The sequence below is a fragment of the Dermacentor variabilis genome, chromosome 4 (assembly GCF_050947875.1).
Source record: "Dermacentor variabilis isolate Ectoservices chromosome 4, ASM5094787v1, whole genome shotgun sequence".
NCBI classification, from domain to species: domain Eukaryota; kingdom Metazoa; phylum Arthropoda; class Arachnida; order Ixodida; family Ixodidae; genus Dermacentor; species Dermacentor variabilis.
The window spans coordinates 84,733,479-84,757,759 of record NC_134571.1 but is presented as its reverse complement, the minus strand read 5'-3'; the positions used below and the strand labels follow the sequence as shown (position 1 = coordinate 84,757,759).

Genomic DNA, 24,281 nt, shown 5'->3' with positions numbered 1-24,281 from the left:
AAAAAGAAGATTATTACTTCACAGACGATTAAGATACGCTAATAATTCAGTGCACTAGCTATGCTATGTGCGTGGCTTGGAAGATACACGCATTTTTGCTACAAAGCATAAAAAATGAAAGACGAAATCATAGAACCCGTGGTGTCCTGTCCTCTTCTTTGTCCGTGTTTCTTTGCGCTGCAATGGCTTCAAGATCATAGTAGCAGATTTTTGCTCAGTAGAAATCATTATATTTATTTGTGCTGGTAAAATAGGTAACTTAAATGAAGTATTTACCGGAGCAGATCCAGTTGTTGTCGTTATTTCTACAGTGTACCATCTGCGAAGTAGTAACGTCCCCCCCCCCCTCCATCATACAATAGCCTCCACTTGTGGGCGTTGTGTGTGACTTAAAAAAGCCCACAGCGTACAGGGAATCTCGAACGCCATAACTTTTAAAACGACGCTTTGTTCCAACCTTCAAACCAGTTTTGGAAGGGTCTCAGATGACATCTGGTCTTTGAAGTCTGATGTGTTCAGTGTATTTCCGACTATGCTTGAGATCCCCCACCCCTTCTCCCCCCACGAAAAAAATAATAATATAAAGAAAGTTGGAAGGTGATTGAAAGTCTAGCCTAAGTCAATGAAAGACAATGTCTTGCTAGGAGAGTTGGGGGTTAGAGCACCTGTATGAGCCACGTGATATTGTGAGAGCCACGCTGGATCGACATCGTTTTATCGACGTCAGCTAGTTGAAGAAAATTGCCTTCCGTATTTGTAATCATCATCATCATCACCATCACAGTCATCACATACCCAGGGGCTGTTGAGCACGAGGTCGCGGGATCGTATCCCGGCCTCGGCGCGGCCGCATTTCGGTGGGGGCGAAATGCGAAAACATTCGTGTACTTAAATTTAGGTTCACGTTAGAGAACCCCAGGTGGTCCAAATTTCCGGAGTCTCCCACTACGGCGTGCCTCATAATCAGAAAGTGGTTTTGGCATGTAAAACCCCATAATTTAATTAGTTAAATACCCAGTGACTCATAGCCAGTGTCTTGACCCCAGTTGCACATAGCCATTAACCCTAGGGGCACATACCCACTGACACATATCGAGTGGTACATACCCAGTGGACCCGCCGTGGTTGCTTAGTGGCTTTGGCGTTACGCTGCTAAGCACGAGGTTGCGAGATCGAATCCCGGCCGCGGCGGCTGCATTTCGATGGGGGCGAAGTGCAGAAACGTCCCTTTGCTGTGCATTGGGTGCACGTTAAATAACCCCAGGTGGTCAAAATTATTCCGGAGCCTCCACTACGGCGTGCCTCCTAATGATATATTTATACATTTATTTTTTGAAATAACCAGTGACACTTATATTTAGGCTGCATTATCTCCAGGATCTGCCCACGAGAGAGGTAGAAACAGGTTACAAACAGACGTACATACCCGATACGAAAAAGTGGAAGTAACTCGTCAAAGAAAACATTATCTTCAATAAGGCACATATCGTTGGTTGCTCGTGCACAGTAAATGCTTATCGCAAGTTGACAGTTATGTACTGAAAGCGTAACAGCAAATGCAGTAGGGAATTTTTTTAAAAAAGAAAGTAGTAGATTTCGCTGTCACTTTTCTGGAAGTCGCAAGAAATGAGTAGATTCCTAAGCTGTATCACTGAGTGACTAAAAATTTGGAAAAACCCAATGCACCTACGACTATACGCGACCAGTCTTCCACGGCCGGTGTCAATCTTACAGGCAAAATGGTTGCGCTCGCCTATGCGCTTTCAGCAAGTCCCTAAGATGTACACTCGTGCCAACGTACGGAATGGCACAAGCGGCAATGGTATTTTCTCCTAGCACGCCGGACAATAACCGCAGCCAAGCTAACAGCATAGTCGCGCGATTGCACACAAACGCACTGTGCATGAGCCTGTTACCTGTGCTGACCAAGTATACCGATGGATATTTGCAAGTTGACTATTACTTGGTCTATACCACTTTCTCTGCATTTTCCCCTCCTGTCAGAAACAGTCGTAGCCGTGACCAGTCCGGCCTTGCCCACTTCCCTGTCACTAATTGCTACCGCACGTGCCTCTCAATCGGACACAGCTAAACAACAGACGGCAATCTTAAGGCGGTCCCTTTCTGGGGCCGCCTAAACCAGACGATAACACAATTGACCCTCACAAGAACGCATATAATGCACAGCGCACTCCGATCGTTTGATGATGGTGGTACTGCGACTGCGCAGTGGCCGGGACGGCATACAAAGAACGCTTGTTTTCTGTTCTCCTTCTGTGCGCAGTACGGGTTCGTGAACCACGCCTTGGAGCTGCTGGTCCTGAGAAAGTTTGGCGCCGAAACATGGGAACAGATCAAGTGAGTAGCGCGGCCTGTCACTCTGCAGAGGGCCGAACTGCACCACCTATTGCCCGCCCTACCAGCGCCGTGTACTTTCGCGGGTACCGCCCAGTGACCCCGCAACACTCTATGAAGCAGGGCCGCTAATGGAACCCACTTGCACGGGCACCGACGCGACCTTGAACCGCTAAGTGGAAGCTGACAGGTACTCAGTAGAGCGAATGTGTTTGGCCGAAAACACTTGCGGGCACGCATGGCGGTGCCATCGATCCTGGGACGAATCCGCCCGCGGTTGAACAAAGGGACGAGCAAGAGCACGTCGGTTCGTCTTCCAACGCTGCCTTGCATGGCACAGCCGCTTGTTCTCCGTAGGAGTGAGAGTAATGATTTTCTCGTTACGGGGCTACGCATTGACCCGTATATACAGTATTCACCGGGGGTCGATATTGCGCGGTCTTAAAACAAACTGCCGTAAGCCGAACAATGGCCGGTTCGAACGCGTGATGCAACGGTTTGTGTTGCTTTGTTTGTGGCCTCGCGATGGGCGTCATTCACGCCCTTTGTTCGACGTTCAAGTTCACGTACACGAGATCGCCCTCGCATTTCATGCCTGTGCGGCTTCGCTACCTTCGGGAGGTGCATACGTAAAAACAAGAATGCGTTAACGTTGCTATTCTCGTATGCCCCAATGATGAATGAGCACTTGCCTCGGCAGCCATTGCGTTAGATATAGGACTACAAGGCCGACTGAGTATGCCTATATGCAAGTATATTTATAATACGTCTCTCTTTCTTTTTCCTTTGCCAATACCTCTCTTGTCGTGTCCTTTTGATGGTTGCTTCACCCATTGATATGCTTTTTTTCGGGAGTTCTTCGGAAGACTTGCTGGTAATCTAAAAGACCGCCGTTATCAAAACAGTTCAGTGATCAAAATAAACTCTCCTCAGGTACCTGTAGTGCTCTATTCTTAGCCATCGATCAGTCGTTGCAGCATCCTCCTCAATAATGGATCAGCCAATCAACCTGTTACAGGATCTACCCCAAATCAATAATGCTTTGAAGAGCATACCAATTAGCAGTAAGTGCAAGGTCAAGCCGGAAACAAAATCAAGAGTTTGACGGAAACCCGTCTGGTGAGGATACTGTGTGCAAGGCTCCCATGCGGAAGCCGAAACCTCTTTTTATTTCTAATTCTTATGTTCGGCGTCCAACTTTCAACTACTTACAAGCTAACCTCTATTCGTGTGTTCCTGGCGCTCCGGCAGAGTAGAACAAATTAGTCGTATCGATATGAGCAGAGAGAGCTCGACTTCTTGTCGTACTGTGATGTAAATCTGTATAATGTAATTCACCATACCACCACCCTCCTTCCTCTTCACATCCTATCTCTATTATTCCCCAGACCCCTTCCGCGGCGTGGAGTAGCAGGCCAGAGGCACTTCACTCAGGCAGACCTCTCCACCTTTCTGCCATTAAATATTATCTCTCTCTCGTTCATAATGTAAATCTGAAAGCGACAGCAAAAGGAGTCAGACTAGCCACTAACTACACCATTTCACACTACGATGCAAGAGCATATCTTAACGTCGCACGCCAATAAAGGTTATCAATTTCAATGCACCCAGAAAAGCCAGACATTCTAGGATAGACCGGCGTTAGCTACCATGCAAAGGTTATTTGTTGCTCACTACCGCTCGGTAACATGCAAACAAAATGTTTTGGCAGCGTAAATATTCTTGCACTCATAGCAAGTGGGTCTTGCCTGAATAATACGGCTTCGGAAATACTGGTCAGCATTCAGTCTTTAGTGCTCGTATTGTAAGGCTGTGTATACTCAGCCATAAACGATTTCTAACGCACTGAGAGCCGATTGCTCGAACAGCGTTCCTGTTCGTAATCTGCAATATTTGCAAAAACATACGTAGTTAGCTACTATGTTATATACTGTCAGAAGGCAGCATTTATAAGCTGCATAGCCGCTTCGAACATGTATGTCGGGGTTTTACGTTCTAAAACCGTTCCAATGGGGACGCGGACGCCGTGCTGCAATGTATGTTATATATATATATATATATATATATATATATATATATATATATATATATATATATATATATAAAATATGGGTGTGCGTGTATTAACGATCATAAAAGCGAACAGGCAATGAAGCCAAGGAAAGTGTTGGGATAATTAACTGTGGTCACGAGGCGGTTGAAAATTAAACGTAGAAAATAATGAGGAGAGGGGAAAATGAAAGTGAAGAAGCGATGACTTGTCGCCGGTGGGAGATGAACCCACAACCTCCGAATTACGCGTGCGTGGCGCTGCCAATTGTGCTACGGCGGCGGCCATCAATCCGCCCACTATATTGGGTTTCTATGTTTACTAGACCGAACCCTGGGAGTATTAGCCAGCGCCCCTCAAGGTCATGGTGGGCAGGTGTAGAACATACTTTTTAGTGGCACGAGCATTGAGTGACAGTCTTGTATCTTGCGCAGCACTTCTGGTTCACCTCTTGAGACGCCCGGGGAGGAAAATCAAAATAAATGAGGAAAGAAAAGTAGCACAGTAGAAAATTCGCCGGTTTCTTTATAGATATATGGCATCAGAGCATGAGTTTAGTTACAAGTTGAGTCACTGAAGTGTCTGGAATAATTATAATTAATTAGAAATGCACTTAGACGACCGGGGACTAAACTCAATAAATATAAATATAAACTCAAAAAAAAGAAAAATATAGTAAAGTACAAAATTCATGGGTTTCATTACAGATATGATAGCATAGGTTTAGTTACAAGTTGAGTTACTGAAGCGTCTGGAATAATTAGAATTAATTAAAATCACTGATTACCACAAACCAAAGCGCATAATCGTAGACTTTAGATACCCGCCACGTGAGCAGGACCTTGGCGAAATTCCTGGAAATCTGGAATTAGAAAGCGGAAGTAATGACGTCACTAATGACGTCGCACACAAGAAGGCGGCATCATATTTAACCGGCTAATTAATGGAAAACAGTTGCCTCCGTGTTCGGTTCGTGGGTTGCGTTCGCCTAAAGTTAACTTGAGACCAACGCCGAGGTGCGAGTGACACTAAGAGACACCTAAGTCAAAGATTAGGGTCGCCTATCTTTTTTTTTTTTTTTGCCCTATGGCGTCACATAACACGTGAACTTAGAAGAGCAGGTACTTCGCTAATAAACCCTCGTATGCTACCTATAATTGTGTCAACAGATTCGAGACCCTCGCTACGAGTGAACGAGGAGAAGAGAAACAGGGCTCTATATTTTATAAATCACGACCGCAAAAGTTAACAGGCAATGAAAGCAAGGAAAGCATAGGCGTAATTAGCTGTTGTTGGACATGAAATGAACTGTATATACGTATATATAATCTCGAAGCACTGCGAGTTGCCATTGAATTGAAAGAAAGAGGCTGAAGATGCATCAGTGACAGCTAATTTTATAATTAACATGTCTGTTTATCAATCATGCATGGTTGGACCACTACAAAGGACCGGTAAATTGTGATTTATTCGTACCTGTTCCTGTGGCCTTAGATTAGAAATAGCAACGTGTCTTTGCATTTTATGTTCTCCAAGACGGCTAGGCGGCAACAAGGAACTCACAATTTCGGAAGCACCGGACGTTGGAGTAAAAAAATAAGCTTTTTCTTTTCTCTCTCTCACAATTTCGCCTAATAGACCAATGTACCATCATCCTTTCTACGTAAAGCGCAAGTGATGTCGCTGCGAAGCGCGAGAACAATCCTCTGCACAGAAGCAGGGAATGCGCAATAAAAAAAAAAGAGAAAAAGAAGAAGCCGTTACTGGCCTCGGCTGTTTTATTTTATTTGACAGTGTGCAGGACGACAGTGCGCTTTGAAAAGTGGAAAGGGGTGATGGGGTCAAACGGCATACTTCGTGCCCCTCCCTCACTTTTCACAGGGGAGGGGGCAAGTGACCTCCGTAGCCACCCTTCAACGCCTCCTCCCACCCCCCTTCAGATTATACGTCTACGAGATCGATTGACTGAATATACGGGTCTCTAGACACTCTCAATATGTATATGATATATTTTCTCCCATAGGGACGTCAGGCTTGACGTTAAAAATAAGCCTTGATATTCTTGATTCCACGCCAAGGGTCTCATACATGTCGCTCAACTGTCTCCGAGTTTGTTTAAAAAAAACATCATTTCTATTTGCTTCTTCTCTCGGAGTATAATTTCCGAGGACATTTCTGCCTAGAATTAATTTTTGTCATGTGGTGTGCTTTCTAGGTTTGAAGTACGCCAGACATGGTTCTGCAAGAAACGTAATATAGAAAGGAACTTCACTGCCTAACGCGTCAACACTTCACCTACTACAGCCACAAAATTTAGCCTTTATTAGTAAAGGTCCTTACTGACAACTTCCCTCAGAAAAAGTCCCGAATTCTGACAAGAATCAACCAAATTGAAGATTTTTTAATGGCAAAAGTACTATTCGTCGTTTTATTGCTTTTTTTTTTTGCTTGTACGGGCTGTCCCAGTGTTGTAGTACATTAGACCAAACGTATTTAAGCGCCAACATAGTTCCATAATCACTGCACTTTCAAAAACATTTTTTTTTTTTTTTGCCTGTGGCAGACACAATTCTAGTCCATGAGCTGGTGTGCTCGATGAGGCGGACGTTACTTTTAGAAATAATTCTCAGGATGACACCAGTTTCGGGATAATAATTCCCCAACTTTGCGGAGGTGGTCCAGTTGCTTTTGTGCTTCAATGAAGAAAACGATGTTTCGTTAGAGAGAGAGAGAGATAGCACTTTATTTACACCCGTCAGAGAGTATGGGTGATCGGGTGAGACGCAGCTCTCCCTATCACCGTCTACCTCCCCCCTAGACGTCGGCCGGAATCAGTTGGCTTCCGGCGGCGGCCTGGGCTTGACGGATGGCCTGTTTTTGGGCTTGCTCTTCCTGGCTATGGAGGGAGGATTCCCATGACTCTCTGTTTCCATGTAGGCCGTTTAGTGCTGGGCAAGCCAAAAGTAAGTGGAACGACAGTGCATCTTTACCGCAGGTTTGACGGCGCATATCTCGTAAATGATGCCATCCACACACTTCTTTTCGAGTGGGTATGCATTGCTAGAATTAGTGAATTGGAATATGTGCCACAAGGTAATTAGTTAAGAACTTAATTATTGAGTTTTTGTTAATTAGCCGAATATGGATTTAAATTCTTTTGTGCAAGTAATATCCGCCTCTTCGAGTAGACCAGCTCATGGACTAGAAACGTGCTTTCTGCCACAGGCGATTAAAAAAACATTTAATGTGTTCGCTGAAACACCCTGTATGGGAAAGAATATGCCAGTTAAACACACATACATTTCGGTTTTGGTCCACTTTCGGCCACGATTTTTGCAATTAGGTACTTCTTGTAAAAATATGATACAAAGTGCATTATATAGGCCAGCTTATTTTCGTTTGATTTCCATCATTATCTCATTTTGATTTTGATTTTAGCGAGATATGAAGCCTTGAATTGGGTTCCTGCGCTACTTACTCTCGGCATAGTTCCGTGCAGTGGTCGTCTCGCTTCAGGCAGTCGGCGCGCACAGTTCTGTAGTGTAACGCGACATTACTCAGGCCGTGAGGGCTCAACTGTGGTGCTCAGTTTCGTTGACTATTATAAAATGTTAATCGGTGTTGTCTTTTTGTCGTAGCTGCCGAGTGCGTGAGGAGCTGAGAGGTCCGGCGAGAGCACTCCGAGTTCGTTTCTTTTATTTGTCCTGTCCTCTTTTTTTTTCTTGCATTACGATTTGCGCACCTGCCTGAGAAGTTTGAAAACACACAGGTAGGAGCGCATGACCGAGAAACGCTAAAGTGTTTATCTCGGATGACCGAGAAACCATGTTTCGTGTACTTGAGCGAATTCCGAAGCATGCCAGGTGACAGGAATTTTTTTTTTCTTTTAGGAAAAATGTCTCGGGAAAACACTCTGAGCTTGGTATAGTAAATAGCCGTGATTTTTTAAGCAATACCTCAGATGGCCTAGGGACACGTCTGGGACACTTGGCGCGGGGATGATCCTGGTATAACTTAATTGACTCACATGTGGCCGTAACAAGTTGTTCGACCTATGAGGAAACAAGAACGAACGCGCGTTAACAGCAATCAAAACGCGTTGCTGCGTTTCAGCTGAGCATCAGTGTGCAGTACTATATGATATGCAAGGTGTAAAGTTAGGCGGGGGAGGAGGGGGAGGAGGTGCAGTTCTGAAGGCGACCCAGCTCCTTCACAAGACAGCGAGAGAGCCCCTACGCCCTCCCGGTATGTTCAGCATAGTCAGAACAACGCGCAGCGGGCGGGGCATTAGCGCGGAGCTTCATCACTTCTTTACTCCGGCCTTGAGCAGCGAGCAGTCGCCCAGCGAAAGCGCCCGGCGAAAGTCAACAAACTCGCGTCGCCCGCGCGCGCAGAACGGCACCGTTTGGCTCGGAATGACCGCGCCGCTCCCCGGACCGGGTCGCATGCAGGAGAAACCGTGAAAACGGGCTTCGTAACAAAAGCGAATGGGGATGGATATACTCGGCAGGCGGCACGGTCTCGTTGGCGCTTCGGCGGCGTTGCTGTCGCGATTAATGAGTCACGCGACGAGAGCGCGCACGCACACACACACACACAGGCAGGCGAGCTCAAACTGGAGCGGCGGCCGATGGCAGCGAGAACGGCGCGGTAATTACGGGGCGCACCGTCGCTTCTCTTGCGCTTGCACGCCGCGCGCGGAGACATTAGCCCACGGCGAGCGTGGTCTTCGTCCACGCGCTTGCCCGACAAGCGTGTATATACTATGTGCGCGTGTGTGTTGTGTGTGCACATATATATATGTATGCAAGAGGAAAGTATTTGGAAGCGTGGTGCTTCGGCCCACGCGAATGCTGCGCTTCCCCGGCGTCTTTCTGCGTGCCCCGGCAAAGGAACGAGCGATAAGCGAGAGCGAACGCGCTGTTCGTGCGATCTGTACGCGGCGAGCTCCGGGATGTTCTGGGTGCGGTCGTTGCGCGTGGCGCGACACTTTGCGGAGCGTCCCGTGGATGAAGCCAATGTGCGAATTATCTAAGAGCCCGGCCTCCCTTTCGTGCAGCGCGAGCGAGGCTTCGAAACGGCTTTCGTTGGTGGGCGCGCGATCAATTCGTGCTCGTTTTTGTTGACACTCTTTGCTTCTCGTTTCGTACGCACGAGTGGGGAAGAGGGGGAGGGGGAGAGAAGGAACGGGCGGGAGGTCTTGCACGGCGCGCGCTTCTTCAGTGACCGGTTAGCTAGGCCCCTCTCGCTGTTGATCGCGAATCCGAGATAAGCCTCGAAGCGATCACTACACGGCGGCTGGGCCGTTTATGCGTCTTTAATCACAGCCGGCGGTGTGTGTATAGTTTAGTTCCTCCGCTCTTGTTCGATTGATAGCCCCAGTGGAGATGACAGTGAAGAAGTGCGCAGTTCTTGAGCGGGTGAGGAAGAACACGCAGTTAGGTGGTCAACAAGTGTGAGATCAATAGAAATCAGCCAGGGATAAAACCCGGAGGAATCGCGTACAGACTGCGATGACGTTAGGTGGTCCAAAGAGCGAGCGATCGCGACAGGAACGGTTTCGCGTGGCCGTACATTCAGCGGAAAAAAAAATCATAGCAACCATTTTTTTTTTGTCCCATTCTAGGATGTAGCTTTCTTTTATCTTGTTCACAAGAATGCCCGCCCGCCCCCCCCAACACACGCTTATTTTTTTGTCCTGTTCCGTCGCTCCTAACGGTCATCTATCTATTTGAAAAGAAAAACGCGCCCTCGTAATTAATCTAAGGTTTGAACGTGTGGAGGGCGAGTCGTTTTCCCATGGAGCGAGGACAAGTGCAACGTGAAGTGAAGTGAGCGGCACCGCCACGACGGCAATTACAGGACATCAGCCGCGAAATTGATTCGGTGAAAAACTTAAACCGTAAATTCTATATCCAGCAAGTGGGGGCGAAAAAAAAGGGTACAGTCTGAACGTTTTATCTGGGGAGTTCATACAAAACGACAAAGAAGGATGTGTTTCTTTCTTTAATTGAACAATTTGAGGTACAATAACTAATTCTGCGCCTGAACCAGCCCTAAAAGTGCAAACACTTTGTTCAGTAAGATGTTGTCTCTGGTGCTCAATGGCGACTCCGAGCACGGATCCAACCTAGCCTCATCCCACCCCCCTCCTTTTTTTTTTTTCGTGGCACTTAAGCCCGCTTTAATTTCTTGCGTACTGTCGTATAGCACAGTTCGAGCTATAACAGGGAGTGTGACACAACTGCTTGGCTTTGTGTGGTTCTCCGCTTGGTCCTTGCAGACGGGAAGCCGAGATCGAGATGGAGGGCCAGTTCCTGGTTCGACTCGTGTACGACGACGAGATCACCTACAGCCTCGTGCTGGCGGCGGAGAAGGTCCTCGGTCAGTCTTGAATCGAATTGAACTGAATGTCGCTGTTAGCAGTACAACACGTACGCACACATATGTGTGTAACTGCAGACACTTTTCGTGACCCAACGGAATTGTTAATAATTGCTACTGACAGTATACGAACACTTTCTCTTTCAGTTTGTCTTTCTTTTTATACACTAGTGGTAGTCTAACACGTATAATAATCCAGAAGAAGCGCACCTTCGTGTTTTTGTTTGTTTGTTTTTGCCGAGGAATTAGGATGACGTATAGCGCAACACGTACGCAAGAAAGACACACAACAAAAGCGCAACGCGTGTCCTCGTTCCCATGTGACGCCATACATTTATCCCAATTAAATATGAATTGCCAACGAACTACCAATGGCATGTCAAACCCATACGGGTTCAACGAAGGTGCACCTTGGTGCACCGGCGACCTGTATTTTTATGACGTGGTAATTTAATGACACCAGCTTTGTGACAACACCGCTGCAACAAAAGCAACCACATGCGCTATTCGAGCGTTGTATGTAGAGTAATGAACTTTGTACGACCGAACAGAAAGGAAGAGTGCGCGCGGATCAGTACGGAAGTTACTATACAGTACAGTGTAATTATGCCGCGCACTGAAGAACACTTATTGAAGTATGCGGTTGCTTGCTTGGAATTTGACAGAAGACGTGGGCGAGGAGAGTTAGGGGTTCCTAGAAGAAAAGAGTGATGAAAATATACTTACCATATGCTTCTTTCAACGCACTGTTTTGAAAAAGAAATGAGGATCTGGACGAAAATCATTGGGATGGGTAATCGTCCGTGGCCGCGATACCGGAATAGTCAAGCTCTTCTGGCACGAAATGCAAGGCCACGTGTTGCATGCCTGGCGTACTGCATGCTTAGCAATTATAGTGGACAAGTATTACACGCAAAATCACCTCAAGAAAGGTATCAGACCAAAACAGCAATAGAGGGGTTGTTTCAGCAGATACTTTTTTTCCACCGCCGGCACATCAGGGTCAGATAAAGGGTGCTCCTCCCAACCTCAACGAGTCGGCTCACGGGGCTGCGCGTGAACTTGTCCACCGCGCTACCCTCGACCAATCGGAAGCCGACTCCCCAGAGAACAGGGACACGCCCTCCACCTACAACGAGATTACTAAACACTACTATCTCAGCCGTAGAACCTACTTTGTTCCTCATCCGCACCTCAATAGAGCTCAAGCATTAACGCTCCGTCTACTACAAACGAGTACCTATCCGAATCCGTCGCTCTTACATAAAATCTATCCGGATACTTACACCAACGCTACCTGCCACGATTGTAGAGAAATAGCCACGTTAGACAACATGCTCTGGCGGTGTGCCCGGTCACGCTCTATCATCGCTAATTGCTCGGCCAGATGGGAGGCGGTTCTCCGCAGCCCTCTTCTGGCTGACCAACTCTGGGCTGTCCAGCAGGCCCACGATGCGGCCGAGAGGCTCAGGCCTTCCGGTTCCCACGTGGGAGTGGCCCGCTTCGTGAAGACTCACGACCTGCAGGGCTTCATTAAAGATTTACCATACCATACCATATCGCCGGAGCTTATGACGGAAAAGCCCCATGGAAGAACGGGTCCTAGAGGTCCCCCAGCACGCTCATCGCTTCACTAATATTCACCTAGCTGATAATTAAGCGGAAGTGAAGGGCTCCACCCTAACCCTGGCATGTGACTTGTTCAGAAGTTTGCAAAACATGCCCTGAAGAATTGCAGTACGTGCACTGCGACGATATGTCACACATGCCACACTGAAAATTTGAACAATACTACACACTCGAAGCCAAGAAAAATACTCAAGTGTGGCGAAAAAAAAAATAGATTAAACATTGTTACATTACTCGGCACATTCACTGCCTATTATAATTATATTTTTTTCTTAATTCGTAGACTTTGATATGTAGTTAGGCCGTGAACAGGCGCGCCGCTCTATAGTTACAGATAGAATGACCTGAGCCACAAAATGAAATATTCGTGAAGCATATTTATGAGATATTCATATAACCGCGGAGTTTTTTGGACGCTACACATAGATGAAAAAAAAGCGCTTTGTTCATAAGAGTGATCTTTGTTTGTCGCCTGTGCAATATTGTCATATTTTGTTCGCATTGTTGCTTTGATGTAACGCCGCTCTGTTGTTTTCATAGTACTGTTTGGATGTCGCTGTGTAAGCAGTAGCCGTTCTTCTACTCGTTCTTTAACGCAAGCAATGTATACGTGTATGCAAAAGCATACGTGTAAACTATATGTACCATCTGATCATGGGACACGGAGCATGTAGGCGGCGCTCACCTCGGTTTCTCAACGCGTCCTTCTTCTCTCATGTCAAAGAAAGCAACGGAAAAAAAAAGGGCTAAAAATCATTTTTCACGGCGTCTTCGGCCGCAGGCATACCGGCTGACGAGATCCTGGAGATGTTCGGGCGCATGTTCTTCGACTTCTGCCAGGAGTCCGGCTACGACAAGATCCTGCAGGTGCTGGGCGCCACTCCCAGGGACTTCCTGCAGAACCTGGACGCCCTGCATGACCACCTGGCCACCATCTACCCGGGCATGCGCGCCCCTTCCTTCCGCTGCACCGAGAGGCCCGGCGACGGGGCGCTGCTCCTGCACTACTACTCCGAGCGGGAGGGACTCGAGCCCATCGTCATCGGCATCGTCAAGGTGCGCTCATGCGCATGCGCTGTGCCGCTGCACGCGATCCGGGCTTTGCACGACGTCTCCGCAGGCGACGAGACACATCCCGTCGCGACGTTATTCACAGTGGTCTCTCAACACGAACACCGGTCTTGGGTTTCTTTTTTTTTTTTTTTTGCCCCGCAGCAATAAAAACATCAGCTTCTGCGTATTCGGAAAGCACAGGAACACGCAGGCATATAGCGCAGTGTTTGTGTCTGTTCATGCGCTCTTCTTGCTACCTCGTCTTGCTCACGCTACGCACTATAGTATTCCACGACGGCGTTTCCAGAAAGACCGCATTGCTACACGGTGGCCTCTGCATACGCCTCGTCATTGAATATTCGTTTTCCTGTTATCGTTGTTAAGTCCTTCTTCATATACGAATATATCGGTTCCTAATCAGACTGATATTAAAGCGAGTGTGTATATGACGCCTGAGTGCAAAAAGGAGCGCATCATCATCATCGTCATCATCTTTATTATTATTATTATTATTATTATTATTATTATTATTATTATTATTATTATTATTATTATTATTATTATTATTATTATTATTATTATTATTATTATTATTGAGAATGACAATACAAATGATCGGACCAATTTGTTCCTGTACAGGTTGCATTGGTTCAGATAGTCGACGTCGTCCTGGAAATCACAGACATCTCGCTTCGCCCCTGCATGAAACTCAGGTCTGTTGCGTCTAAAACAAACTTGCCATAAAAGCCACTCCAAGTTCACATGCGTGTTCGCATTGCGCCCAGTAGAGTGCTATGGCCTTCAGCGCCAACTCCTCTGAGATTTTCTTCCGAATGAACTCTCCTCCTCCTATAGCTCACCCCGATTTCATTCCGAAGGTTTCGTTCACACCGACGTTGCCTATATTAACGTAGAAAACTATATCTGCGGGCCTTCACGAACTTGCTCATTTTTGCCCACAATCTATACCGTCCGGCAAATGTATTTCCATTTACCGGACATGAGAAAAATTTGGCCTCTGCAACGGCCACTCACAATCTGAATACTCCGCAACAACGGGACGCGACCGTATTTCACTCTGCGCAGGTTGGCCGCGTTGTGATCCGCTCTTGCGCGGACGAGTATAGGGGTCGTTGCCTGCCTGACAACACATGGAAGGTATACAGTTGTCTGGTTTCGCCGCTTGCGTTACTTCAGCGATGGCCTGCAGGGCAGGGCAAGGGCAACAACCACTCAGGCCCACTTCGTCTTCATTTTTCTGTCCCCCGAAATGAGACTCGATACCGAGCGTTCTTTCCTTCGCTCCAAACGCGAAAGTGGCGCCCGTTTCTATATTCGAGGCTTGCAAACATCATTTCTCTAGGCGGCTGCTGCTGCTGCTGCTGCCGCTTCTCCAGCGGTCCCGGTACACTAAACCAGTTTCGCACGCTGCGCCCTCCGAAGGTTCGCGAAAAAAAAAAGAAAACAAGCAATGACCGCGACTTCCCCTTCGCTGCGTGGCTTTCGAATGCGTCCAACGTCACTGTGGACACACGCTCACGCACACATGCTCGCACTCTTACCGCGGAACTTAGGAGGATATTGCATCGCCAGCTCAATTTTCGTTTGCCAGACTCACTCGGTTTTGCTGCAGCGGCAACAGCAGAAGCTGTATACGTTGTATACGTCGTTGTAGTGGCTCTGGCACCTCGACGCTCTCGCACGAGCGCACAGGGAAAGGGGGGTGGGAGGGGGGGCAGAGGTTCAATGAAAGCAAGAGGTTGCCTGGCAGTAGGATTAGCATGTTACTCTAATAGAAGGCGGTGGTAAATCAAATGAGACACACAGGACATACGACACTTTCTATACAGACATGACACGCACGTATGCACCACATCTGCAGATATAAAGTATCTCGTTGAGACCAGTGTCTCCTAAAGGCCCTCCATCCACGCGCCATTGCCGGTCGAAGAAAATGTGTATGGAGGGGCTTTAGTAGTGTCGCCCACTGAAAAGCTAAAAGCGCCTTCGTAACGTGGGTCGTACAAGCTGCACCATGGTCATTTGTCCAAGTACATGTTCAAGGTGCGAACCCTGAGGCACGGTTAGTGCGGTAGTTAGGGCGATCCTTTGGAATGCGAAGAGGCTGTAACTGCAGATTAAGTGTAGTATGTCCCCTCATATTTACATTGCACGCAGGGCACAATGGCAAATCTACTGGCTTAGTTTTCCACAAGTAGTATCTTGCATGGCCACGTTCAGGGCGAATCCGGTGCAGAAACGGGGTTAAACGAAATTTGTCAAGCGATAGCACGGTTTTTCTCGCTTTGGGAAAGGACACAGACGCTGTTCGGCGACAACACACAGACGCTGCTCGGCGCGGCAGCAGCAGCGAGCGCATTTACCTTCATGCTGCGTCTCGCTTCAACGCGAGCTAAGTGTCGAAAGCACAGCGCATACGAAGCTATACCAGCACTCGGCGCATTTTGTCCACATCGCAGATCGCTTTCAAGATATGGGCGCCCACGGGGCGTATGCGCTGCAGCTGCCTGTAGTAGCAGGCTAAGTCCCAATTTAACCTCGGCTGAGCTTGAAGGCCAGATTTACGGAACCAGGCATTTTCTGAGTTTGTACTTGGAGTAGTATAGCTATCGCTCTAAAATGTACGATAACGCCTGTCAAAGTACGCACGTACGGCATGCCAAAATAGCACATTGGTTCCCAAGCGCGAAAAGTGCTCCAAATCGGTCCAGGTGGCCCACTGTGAGCGCCACTCAAAACGCACAGTTGAATCTCGGCACTGTAGCTATACATTTCGCCGGTGTCTGTATGAGCGTATACAGACACCGAACGCATAGCTCATACACCCACTGTGAGCGCCACTCAAAACGCACAGTTGAATCTCGGCACTGTAGCTATACATTTCGCCGGTGTCTGTATGAGCGTATACAGACACCGAACGCGTAGCTCATACAGACACCTGCCGTACGCTGAGCCGTGTTTGTTAGCGATTCCGGTGCTGTTTTCCCAGTTTGGAGGTGTGCCGAATATGAGCGCTGTGTCCTGCTGTTCCTCGCTCTGTCCCCGTTTGTGTGCGCTGTTAATCCTTTAAGATGCTTTACCTACTAGCCCACCAAGCCACCCATGAGGATTAAGCTTGGCAAACTTTTGCGTCATTGAATTGTCGTTCAGCTACAGTCGGCCTGCTGAAATTCGGAGCGGGGTAACAACGACGACGACAACGACAACTACGACAAGAACAACAACAATGATAATAACAATAACAACAAAAATAATAATAACAACAATAATAACAATAATAATAGCAAGAAAAAAAAACGAGCGTTATTCAGCGACGAGAAAAGTCTTAAACGCTGTGGAGGTGTAACTCCTGCAGACATCTTAAAAATATTTATTTTTTTTTCTAGAATACCCAGTGTGCTCCTAGTAAGCTTTGAGAACCCGCCTCCGCAAAATAAGTGCCAGCTATTTTGCGACCTGACGATGCGCCGTCGCTCTCGTGCGCGTGTTATTCAGAAGTGATGATGCCCCGCTTGGAAGCGGCCGGCAGGTACACCGACAGTCTACGGATGATATATACACCGGTCCAGAAGTGGCACGAACGCCAACCTGCTGCTATGCAGTATATCACGAGGCAATTTATATGCAAAAAAGACCTGCAAAGCCGACTCGCAAAGTCTGAAAAGGTAGGAGAACGGTAGGAGGTAGGAGAACGAACTGGCAGTTGTCCCAGACATGATCCAACAGATTACCAAGTAACTAAGGAGATGCGAAGAACGAATTATACATACAAGGCATTCCACGTAACTTGAACCAAACTTTAACGATATGCAAATGCCACGTAGCTGGACCGAACCAAGGTAATGTTGTTTGCCGTCGCTTGGAGATACTGCGATTTTTTTTGTTCCTCCTAATTACATAATTAGTCTTAATCAATTAATCAACTTTTCAAATGTTATAGTTGGATAATTATAACAACATGAGAAATTCTCAATGCAGCTTTCTGTTACTCAATACGTGCTACATAAAAGTGTTTTACCAAGCATGAAAGAAGCCCGCGAATAGTATTCGCGGGCTTCTTTCATGCTTGGAGAAACACTTTTATGTAGCACGTATTGAGCAACAGAAAACTATATCGGGTTTTCTTCAAGTTGCTCTACAATTGTCTCATTGATACTTTTCATCTAATTATAATATTTAAGAAATTGATTAATGAATTAAGACTTATTATGTAAATAGGCGGAATGCAAAAGATAATCGAAGTATCGCCAAACGACGGGAAACGATATTACATTGATTCGGTCCAGCTGCGTGGCAACTGTATATTTTTAATGTTTGGCTTAAGTTAAGTGACACATCCTGTATAGTTGCAAAGAACAGCGCGCATTCAAATCGCGGTTCACGTGAGGCCGCACTGCAAGCAAGTGCCCGCGCTTCTACTGATGTTTCGCGAATGTCACTTCCTTCTTTCTTTCTTTCTTTCTTTCTTTCTTTCTTTCTTTCTTTCTTTCTTTTCTTTTCTTTTCTTTTTTTCCTTTCTTTCTTTCTTACTCACCATAGCTAGCACTTGTATCCACCTCTCGGGCCCGCTTTTTCCACGCCCAATCTTTCAAGGTGAACTTGCCTTTCCCTCTTTGTTTTCTTACTTATTTATCCCGTCCTTTCTTCCCTTCTTTTCCCTCTCGCTTTCGAAACAGGATTATAGCCGTTTCTCTATAGCGATATTCGCTGGCTTTTGCCATTGCCTCCCGCGCGCATTACGTACTGCTACGCACCGCGGAAGCGTTATAAACGAGCGAGAGACCGTGTGCTCCTTAGCTTGCTTGCAAGCATTCGGCTGGCTGCGCGCATATTTTTGGACAATGCGACGGCGCGATGGCGGGAGCAACACGTATTTAACCCGCTGTCATAGCAAAATGATCCAGCCTCTCTGAATTGCCTACACGGTCCCTATTCAAACTTGCCTCCGCGCGTCCGCGCAAACGTTTCGTTCAACGGTTCGCTGACCCCCGAGGTACACAGAGCGGTAACTCCGTCGAATGAACGTCAAAGCAGCCACACAAACAAATAAAAAGAAATGAATAAGAGACATGCGTTCCCTTCTTTCTTCTTTTTTTTCGAGGTTACACGGGTATTTGCGGTCGTCATTCGAACGGGAGGTTGTTTTCTTTTGCTTTTTTTTATCATTATCTTCTTGCATGTCTGTTGACCCTGTGGCTGCGCGGAAGGTCGCTGCTTGTGATTTGAGCGAACTTCCCCGTTGACAGAAGTGACACGCTCGAAACACCGTGATGGTGAACGTCCTGCTCGTTTTATTCGGGACGAGGATTTCAGCTTAACAGATGAACAAGAAAGAGGAAGATGCCGACATGTGCAAGGCTGGTGAGAGAGGGGGCCTAATTCGTCATGTCTCTTGAGCGGCGTTTTTTTTTCTCTTGTTGACTTCGCGGCAATAAAAAGGGCTGAAGCTGACTTCAACCCATTTATGAAAACGCGGAACCGGCGTCCAGTGTCAGTATACCAACGTATTCAATACGCTAAGTTTCAGTATGGGTGGCCATTGATTGGAGTGATATTGGCAAGAAGTGCAATGTCACGAAAATAAAGCGGCACTGCCATCAATTTTTGTGCAGGCAAAAGATAAAGTACCCCTTTTTGTGAAACTATTTTGCTCCAAATATACTGGAAGACAACACTAAGTTTCCAAAGTTACTTGGCAAAGGTTATGCAAAAGATGTGAGGCGCGCAGACAGGACACAAGAGAAGTGGACAACAAGAACGCCACTTCTCTTATCTTGTGTCCTGTCTGCACGCCTCACCTTTTTGCATAATTAATGTATCCTTACAAACTAGCTCAGCTTTCCGTCGTTCTTGGCAAAGGTTGTTATTGAAAGCGGTGAACGGAGAATAAAAAAAGAAAAATGGCCCGCTTGGTCACAGTGTTTTCTTTTTCCGTCAATATACCCACTAGTTACCATACATGAAGCTTGTCTATAAGAATGGGGTGATGTTCAGTCAAATTGAGGCATTCGAAGTATATCGCAAGAAAAAGAATAAAATAACAGCATATGAAATATATGCGGGATAATTTGCAGACGAGGGCAAAATAATAAGCGACAGGGCACACTTACTTCTCGTCCTCAACGCGCTACGTCCAGAGTTGTGAATCATCAACAAGGCTAAATTTACGCTTAAGTGAAGCTTATGAAACTCTTATTGAATGTTCGTAGTGTGGACACACTTCTAAAAATAGTGATATGATCTTTATACTTCTAAACTATAAAATGAAGTGAGGGTCCAAAGGGGAATTACCAATTACATTTTTATTACACCGAAAGGGTTACAGACGTCGCCGTTTTTTGTTTTTGTTTACTATTCTCGAAGAGAGAGCAGGATCTGTGATTGCCGATCTACCGATTTGCCGATCGAACGGTAAATCGATCGTGTGCTCAGGCCGTGGCGAGCAAGCTGCACCACACCGAGGTGCAAGTGGAGCAGCTCCAGGGCAAGGAGGACGGGCTGGACCACGTCCAGTTCGCCATCCGCGAGACAGGCCAGCGGCCGCGCACGCCGGAGCCCGAGCTCGAGGACTTCCTGGACGCCGAGTCGCTGCAGGAGAAGAAGATCAGTCCGGCCACGTTCTGCCGCGCCTTTCCCTTCCACGTCATGTTCGACCGGAACCTGAACGTCGTGCAGGCCGGCACCTCGGTCACTCGAGTGCTGCCCACGCTCGCCCAGGTGGGTGCACCGATCACCTCGTCGATCGTTATAGAGAGTGTTAGATTATAGGGGAGGCAAGCGTTTGGGGCCCCCTGATCTGAAACTCTCTTAAGTCCTCATCGCCATCACTGTTGTTAACAGGCTTATCATACGACAACAACTGCGCTGGTAGAAAAGCCTTCCCAAAGGATATACAATCTCCCATTTCCTGCCTGCAAATTTTAGGGACTGAGCCGTACTCCCTGAAAGGTTGCGGAATATGTTGCCCCTTCCTCTCCGCAATCACACACTTCCTCTCTCTCTCTCTCTCTGCCTGAAGACTGCAGCAGATATGCGGGGGCTTATAAAGATCCAAACAATACATTGTTTTACAGGAAGATGGATACCCAGTGGTCGAATAAGCGATGCATCGAGCTGAAGCCAGCGTTTCGACAAGGAGACTTGTTTTGGTGAAGGCCTTTGCAAAGTTCTCGCCCGGGCTCATTCTCCGGGTCCTTGCAATCACAAAGTGGTGTGCAAGTAACACGTGGTTGGCGACACAACCACTATAGCATGACAGCCTCGTTGATTCTGAAAACTCGCGAACGCCATCAGAGAGAAAAGAATGAGAAACAAACATCAGGGTCGAGCCTTATTATTTGCCCTACATTTGGGGAAAGAGGAAATGTGCGAGAAAGCTGAAAGTTGCGACGAAAAGGAAAGATGTCGCCCGAAGGTCTGTGCTTGTATTCCAGTCACCGCCGCACATGCGTCCGTAGAGCGGGACTGTTCCTTTACGTTACGGAGTCAAGCAACGAGCGGACATTTTTGTGACGTTGCAATATGCATAAATAGGAGCTATAGGAGGCGCTCTGCGTGAGGAACGGCCAAGGTGCTGTGGGCGCGCCGCTTGATGTACTGTACAGACGCACGCCGTGGGCACCATCTGCTCTCTCTCTCTCGCAGGAGAACAGCCGCATCTCGGACTTCATGGAGCTCGTGCGACCTCACATGGAGCTGACCTTCGACAACATCCTGGCGCACATAAACACGGTGTACGTGCTTCGCACGCGCGCCGCAGCGGGCCAGACCGGCGAGCGCGCAACGCGCATGCGCCTCAAGGGCCAGATGCTGTACGTGCCGGAGACCGAGCTCATGCTGTTCCTGTGCTCTCCGAGCGTCCTCAACCTGGACGACTTGAACCGGAGGGGCCTCTACCTCAGCGACATACCGCTGCACGACGCCACGCGCGACCTGGTGCTCCTCTCCGAGCAGTTCGAGGCCGAGTACAAGCTGACCAAGAACCTCGAGATACTCACCGACAAGCTCCAGCAGACGTACCGGGAGCTCGAGGACGAGAAGAAAAAGACCGACAGGTGGGGGTTCCAGCTGTGGGGTCGGCGCCCCGTAGTGAAACAATGAGAGGTCTGTACAGCGCTCAGTGAAGAGGGTGCACCTGCGTGTGCATGCTGCGTATTGTAAACAGCGCGGTCTGGCACGTATAGGACAGAAGAGGAAAACGTCCGTTGCGTATTCGACCTTTGCCTTTTCTGCCCTGAATACCAAAAGACATTACAGTCGAGCGGCTTTATAACGAAGTACTTGGGGCTTCCAAAATTATTCGCTATGCAGGTCAGTTCGTTGTAAAGGTCGCGAACCACACAGCTTACTAAAGTACCGGGACATAATTATTCCTTCTTTATACAGATAATTTCGTTGTACAGGCCTTCGTTGTAGAGGTGCGCGAATGTATTTATCGAATGCGTTCAAAGAAATTTACTTTAGTTGTATCATGTTATAAGGCTTTTAAATCTCTAAAAACTGCTTCAAACCTCGTGACCTGTACGCGGACATACACAGCCTCAAGAGGTGTGCGCAGTATAGTCGGCAATATGTCCATCCAAAGCCTCATTGTCGATCTCATCTTGGCCACTTTGAGAAGACTGGCTTCCGTCTGCGGTCCGCAGACAGGTCCGTCTGCGGCTGCTGCTGTGGATCTCGCCCACGCGTCATCCACGCGCCGCTTGTCAGCAGCATGTCATGCGAACAGCGAGGCTAACATCCCCAGCACATCATTAAAGCAAGTTTGTGTATCTCTATGTCTCAAGTTCTCAAGTTTCTGATAACGTATAGCAGGCTGAGTTTAACACCGACACACACGCGACCTAACTGTACGCATGGGGAGAGCCACAACATTAAGCACTGTTGCCACAACATCTTTGTTTCCTCTCGCAGGCTCCTGTACTCCATCCTGCCGCCGTCGGTCGCCAACGAGCTCCGCCACCACCGGCCCGTGGCCGCCAAGAAGTACGACTGCGTCACCATACTATTCAGCGGCATTGTCGGCTTCAGCGCATACTGCGCCCAGCACTCGGACTCCAAGGGGGCCATGAAGATAGTCAAGCTGCTCAACGACATTTACACGACCTTCGACGTGCTCACCGATCCCAAGAAGAACCCGAACGTGTACAAGGTGCCAAATTGATTTGCGCAACTATACCCGCCGCGGTGTGTAGCTTGCAGTATATATGATGGCGTTGCGCTGCTGAGTTCGAGATTGCGGGTTCGACCCGTGCCGCGGCGGCGGCTGCATTTCGATGGGGGCGAAATGCAAAACAACGCTCGTGAACCTAGATCTGTTGTGCGCGTTAAAGAAGAAGCTCAGGTGGTCAAAATTAATTCGGAGCCCCGCACTATACGGTGTGCCTCATAATTAGGTCGTGGTTTTGGAGCATGAAATCCTAGAATATAATTGATTCGGCACAACTCGCGTGTACCCATTCACGTAACTTCGCGCCATACAACAACCCCCCATCTTCCTCCTTCGAGCAAGTGTGTAGCATACGGTCCCCCCCCCTTTCTTTTTTTTTACCTTGAACAATTAATTTTATTTCGTAGAGCATACAAGGTGTTATGTTTAAATATAACCGTGTTTTTTAAATAAATGGACGCTTCCTCGGAGATGTGCCGTCAGTGGTGGCGACCACGGGGTGACGGGTTGATAAGGAGTAATTCGCCGCTAATTAAGAAGAATACATTAATTAATTTTTAAGCAATTAGTTTATTCAGAGGGCGGCTCGTATTTTGTACATTGAAGCGAGATCTGCGTACAAGCCATATCATCTTTTGGACCTGTAAAAATGCGATTACCCGCGGAGCTGTGGCCCGACGAATTTTGGCTATCAGGGCAGTGTACGCAAGCGAAACTGGGACGCTGGAGCCAGCGCAAAGCCACGCCCCTCGAGGCAACGTGCTGCTTACGCCACCCAGCAGCGGGTAATTGCATTTCTCCAGATCCAAAATTTGATATAGCTTCTACGGAAAGCCCGTTTCAACTTCCCAATTACGATATGCAAGCTGAAAGAAACAACTGAAAAGTTAATTCATGGGTTTTTGTTAATTAGCGACTGATTACCCCGTATCACCTGTCACCTGGAGGTCGCCACCACAGACGGTATGCCTCCGAAGGAACCATCATTTTGTTTCAAAACTGCTATTTTTATATATTATCTAAAGTCTTCGTACAAACACCCAGTGTAGCGCAATTACCTTCCGTCGGATTACCCGAAGACACGCGTATGACTTTCACGACAAAAAATCGCAATATCCAGGTAGCTAACCAAATATTTTCACTAATTGCCACTTTATAATTCTTGCACTTTGTGGGATACATGTCGAAACGTGCTCATTGAATCCAGGCAGTAGGGAAGCCATATGTGTATCCTAAGGCGAGATATACTTTCGAGATTCGTGTTGCAATCAAAACTGCAGTTTCCAGAAAGCCTTCCTCCGGCATTTCGGCATGATGCCAACTGCAATCTCAACGCCTTTCCCAACCATCGAAACATTTGGTATAAATACACGCGTCGGAATTTACTTATTCATTCTGGTTCATTAGAACGAGCTTACAGTACCAGTTTCTTACGCCTGAGGTTCGCATGCTTCCTCTCTCCTGCATGGGGAGTGTACTCTGCAGGGAAACGGCATTCAAGCTTGCCTTTGCGAGGCTGCGTTGTGCGACGAGCAAGCTATAGCGTGCACGCGAGAACACCAACACACGTCCTGCGCCCCTACACATCGCATAACTCTTCACGATGGTGGCGGGAAGCCA

The 24,281-nt window shown here is 47.6% G+C and overlaps 1 protein-coding gene across 2 annotated transcripts in view; it reads left to right on the top strand.

Annotated features, from left to right (window-relative positions):
* Gycbeta100B (guanylate cyclase soluble subunit beta-1-like) overlaps window positions 1–24,281 on the top strand; it is a 45,479-nt gene that overhangs the window by 16,650 nt on the left and 4,548 nt on the right. For both annotated transcript variants that reach the window (XM_075689643.1, XM_075689644.1), the window contains exons 2-7: window positions 2,285–2,358; window positions 10,689–10,789; window positions 13,200–13,474; window positions 19,925–20,209; window positions 21,137–21,546; window positions 22,406–22,643. In XM_075689643.1, the coding sequence (XP_075545758.1) occupies window positions 2,285–2,358; window positions 10,689–10,789; window positions 13,200–13,474; window positions 19,925–20,209; window positions 21,137–21,546; window positions 22,406–22,643 (1,383 nt within the window). The remainder of the gene's footprint in view (window positions 1–2,284; window positions 2,359–10,688; window positions 10,790–13,199; window positions 13,475–19,924; window positions 20,210–21,136; window positions 21,547–22,405; window positions 22,644–24,281) is intronic.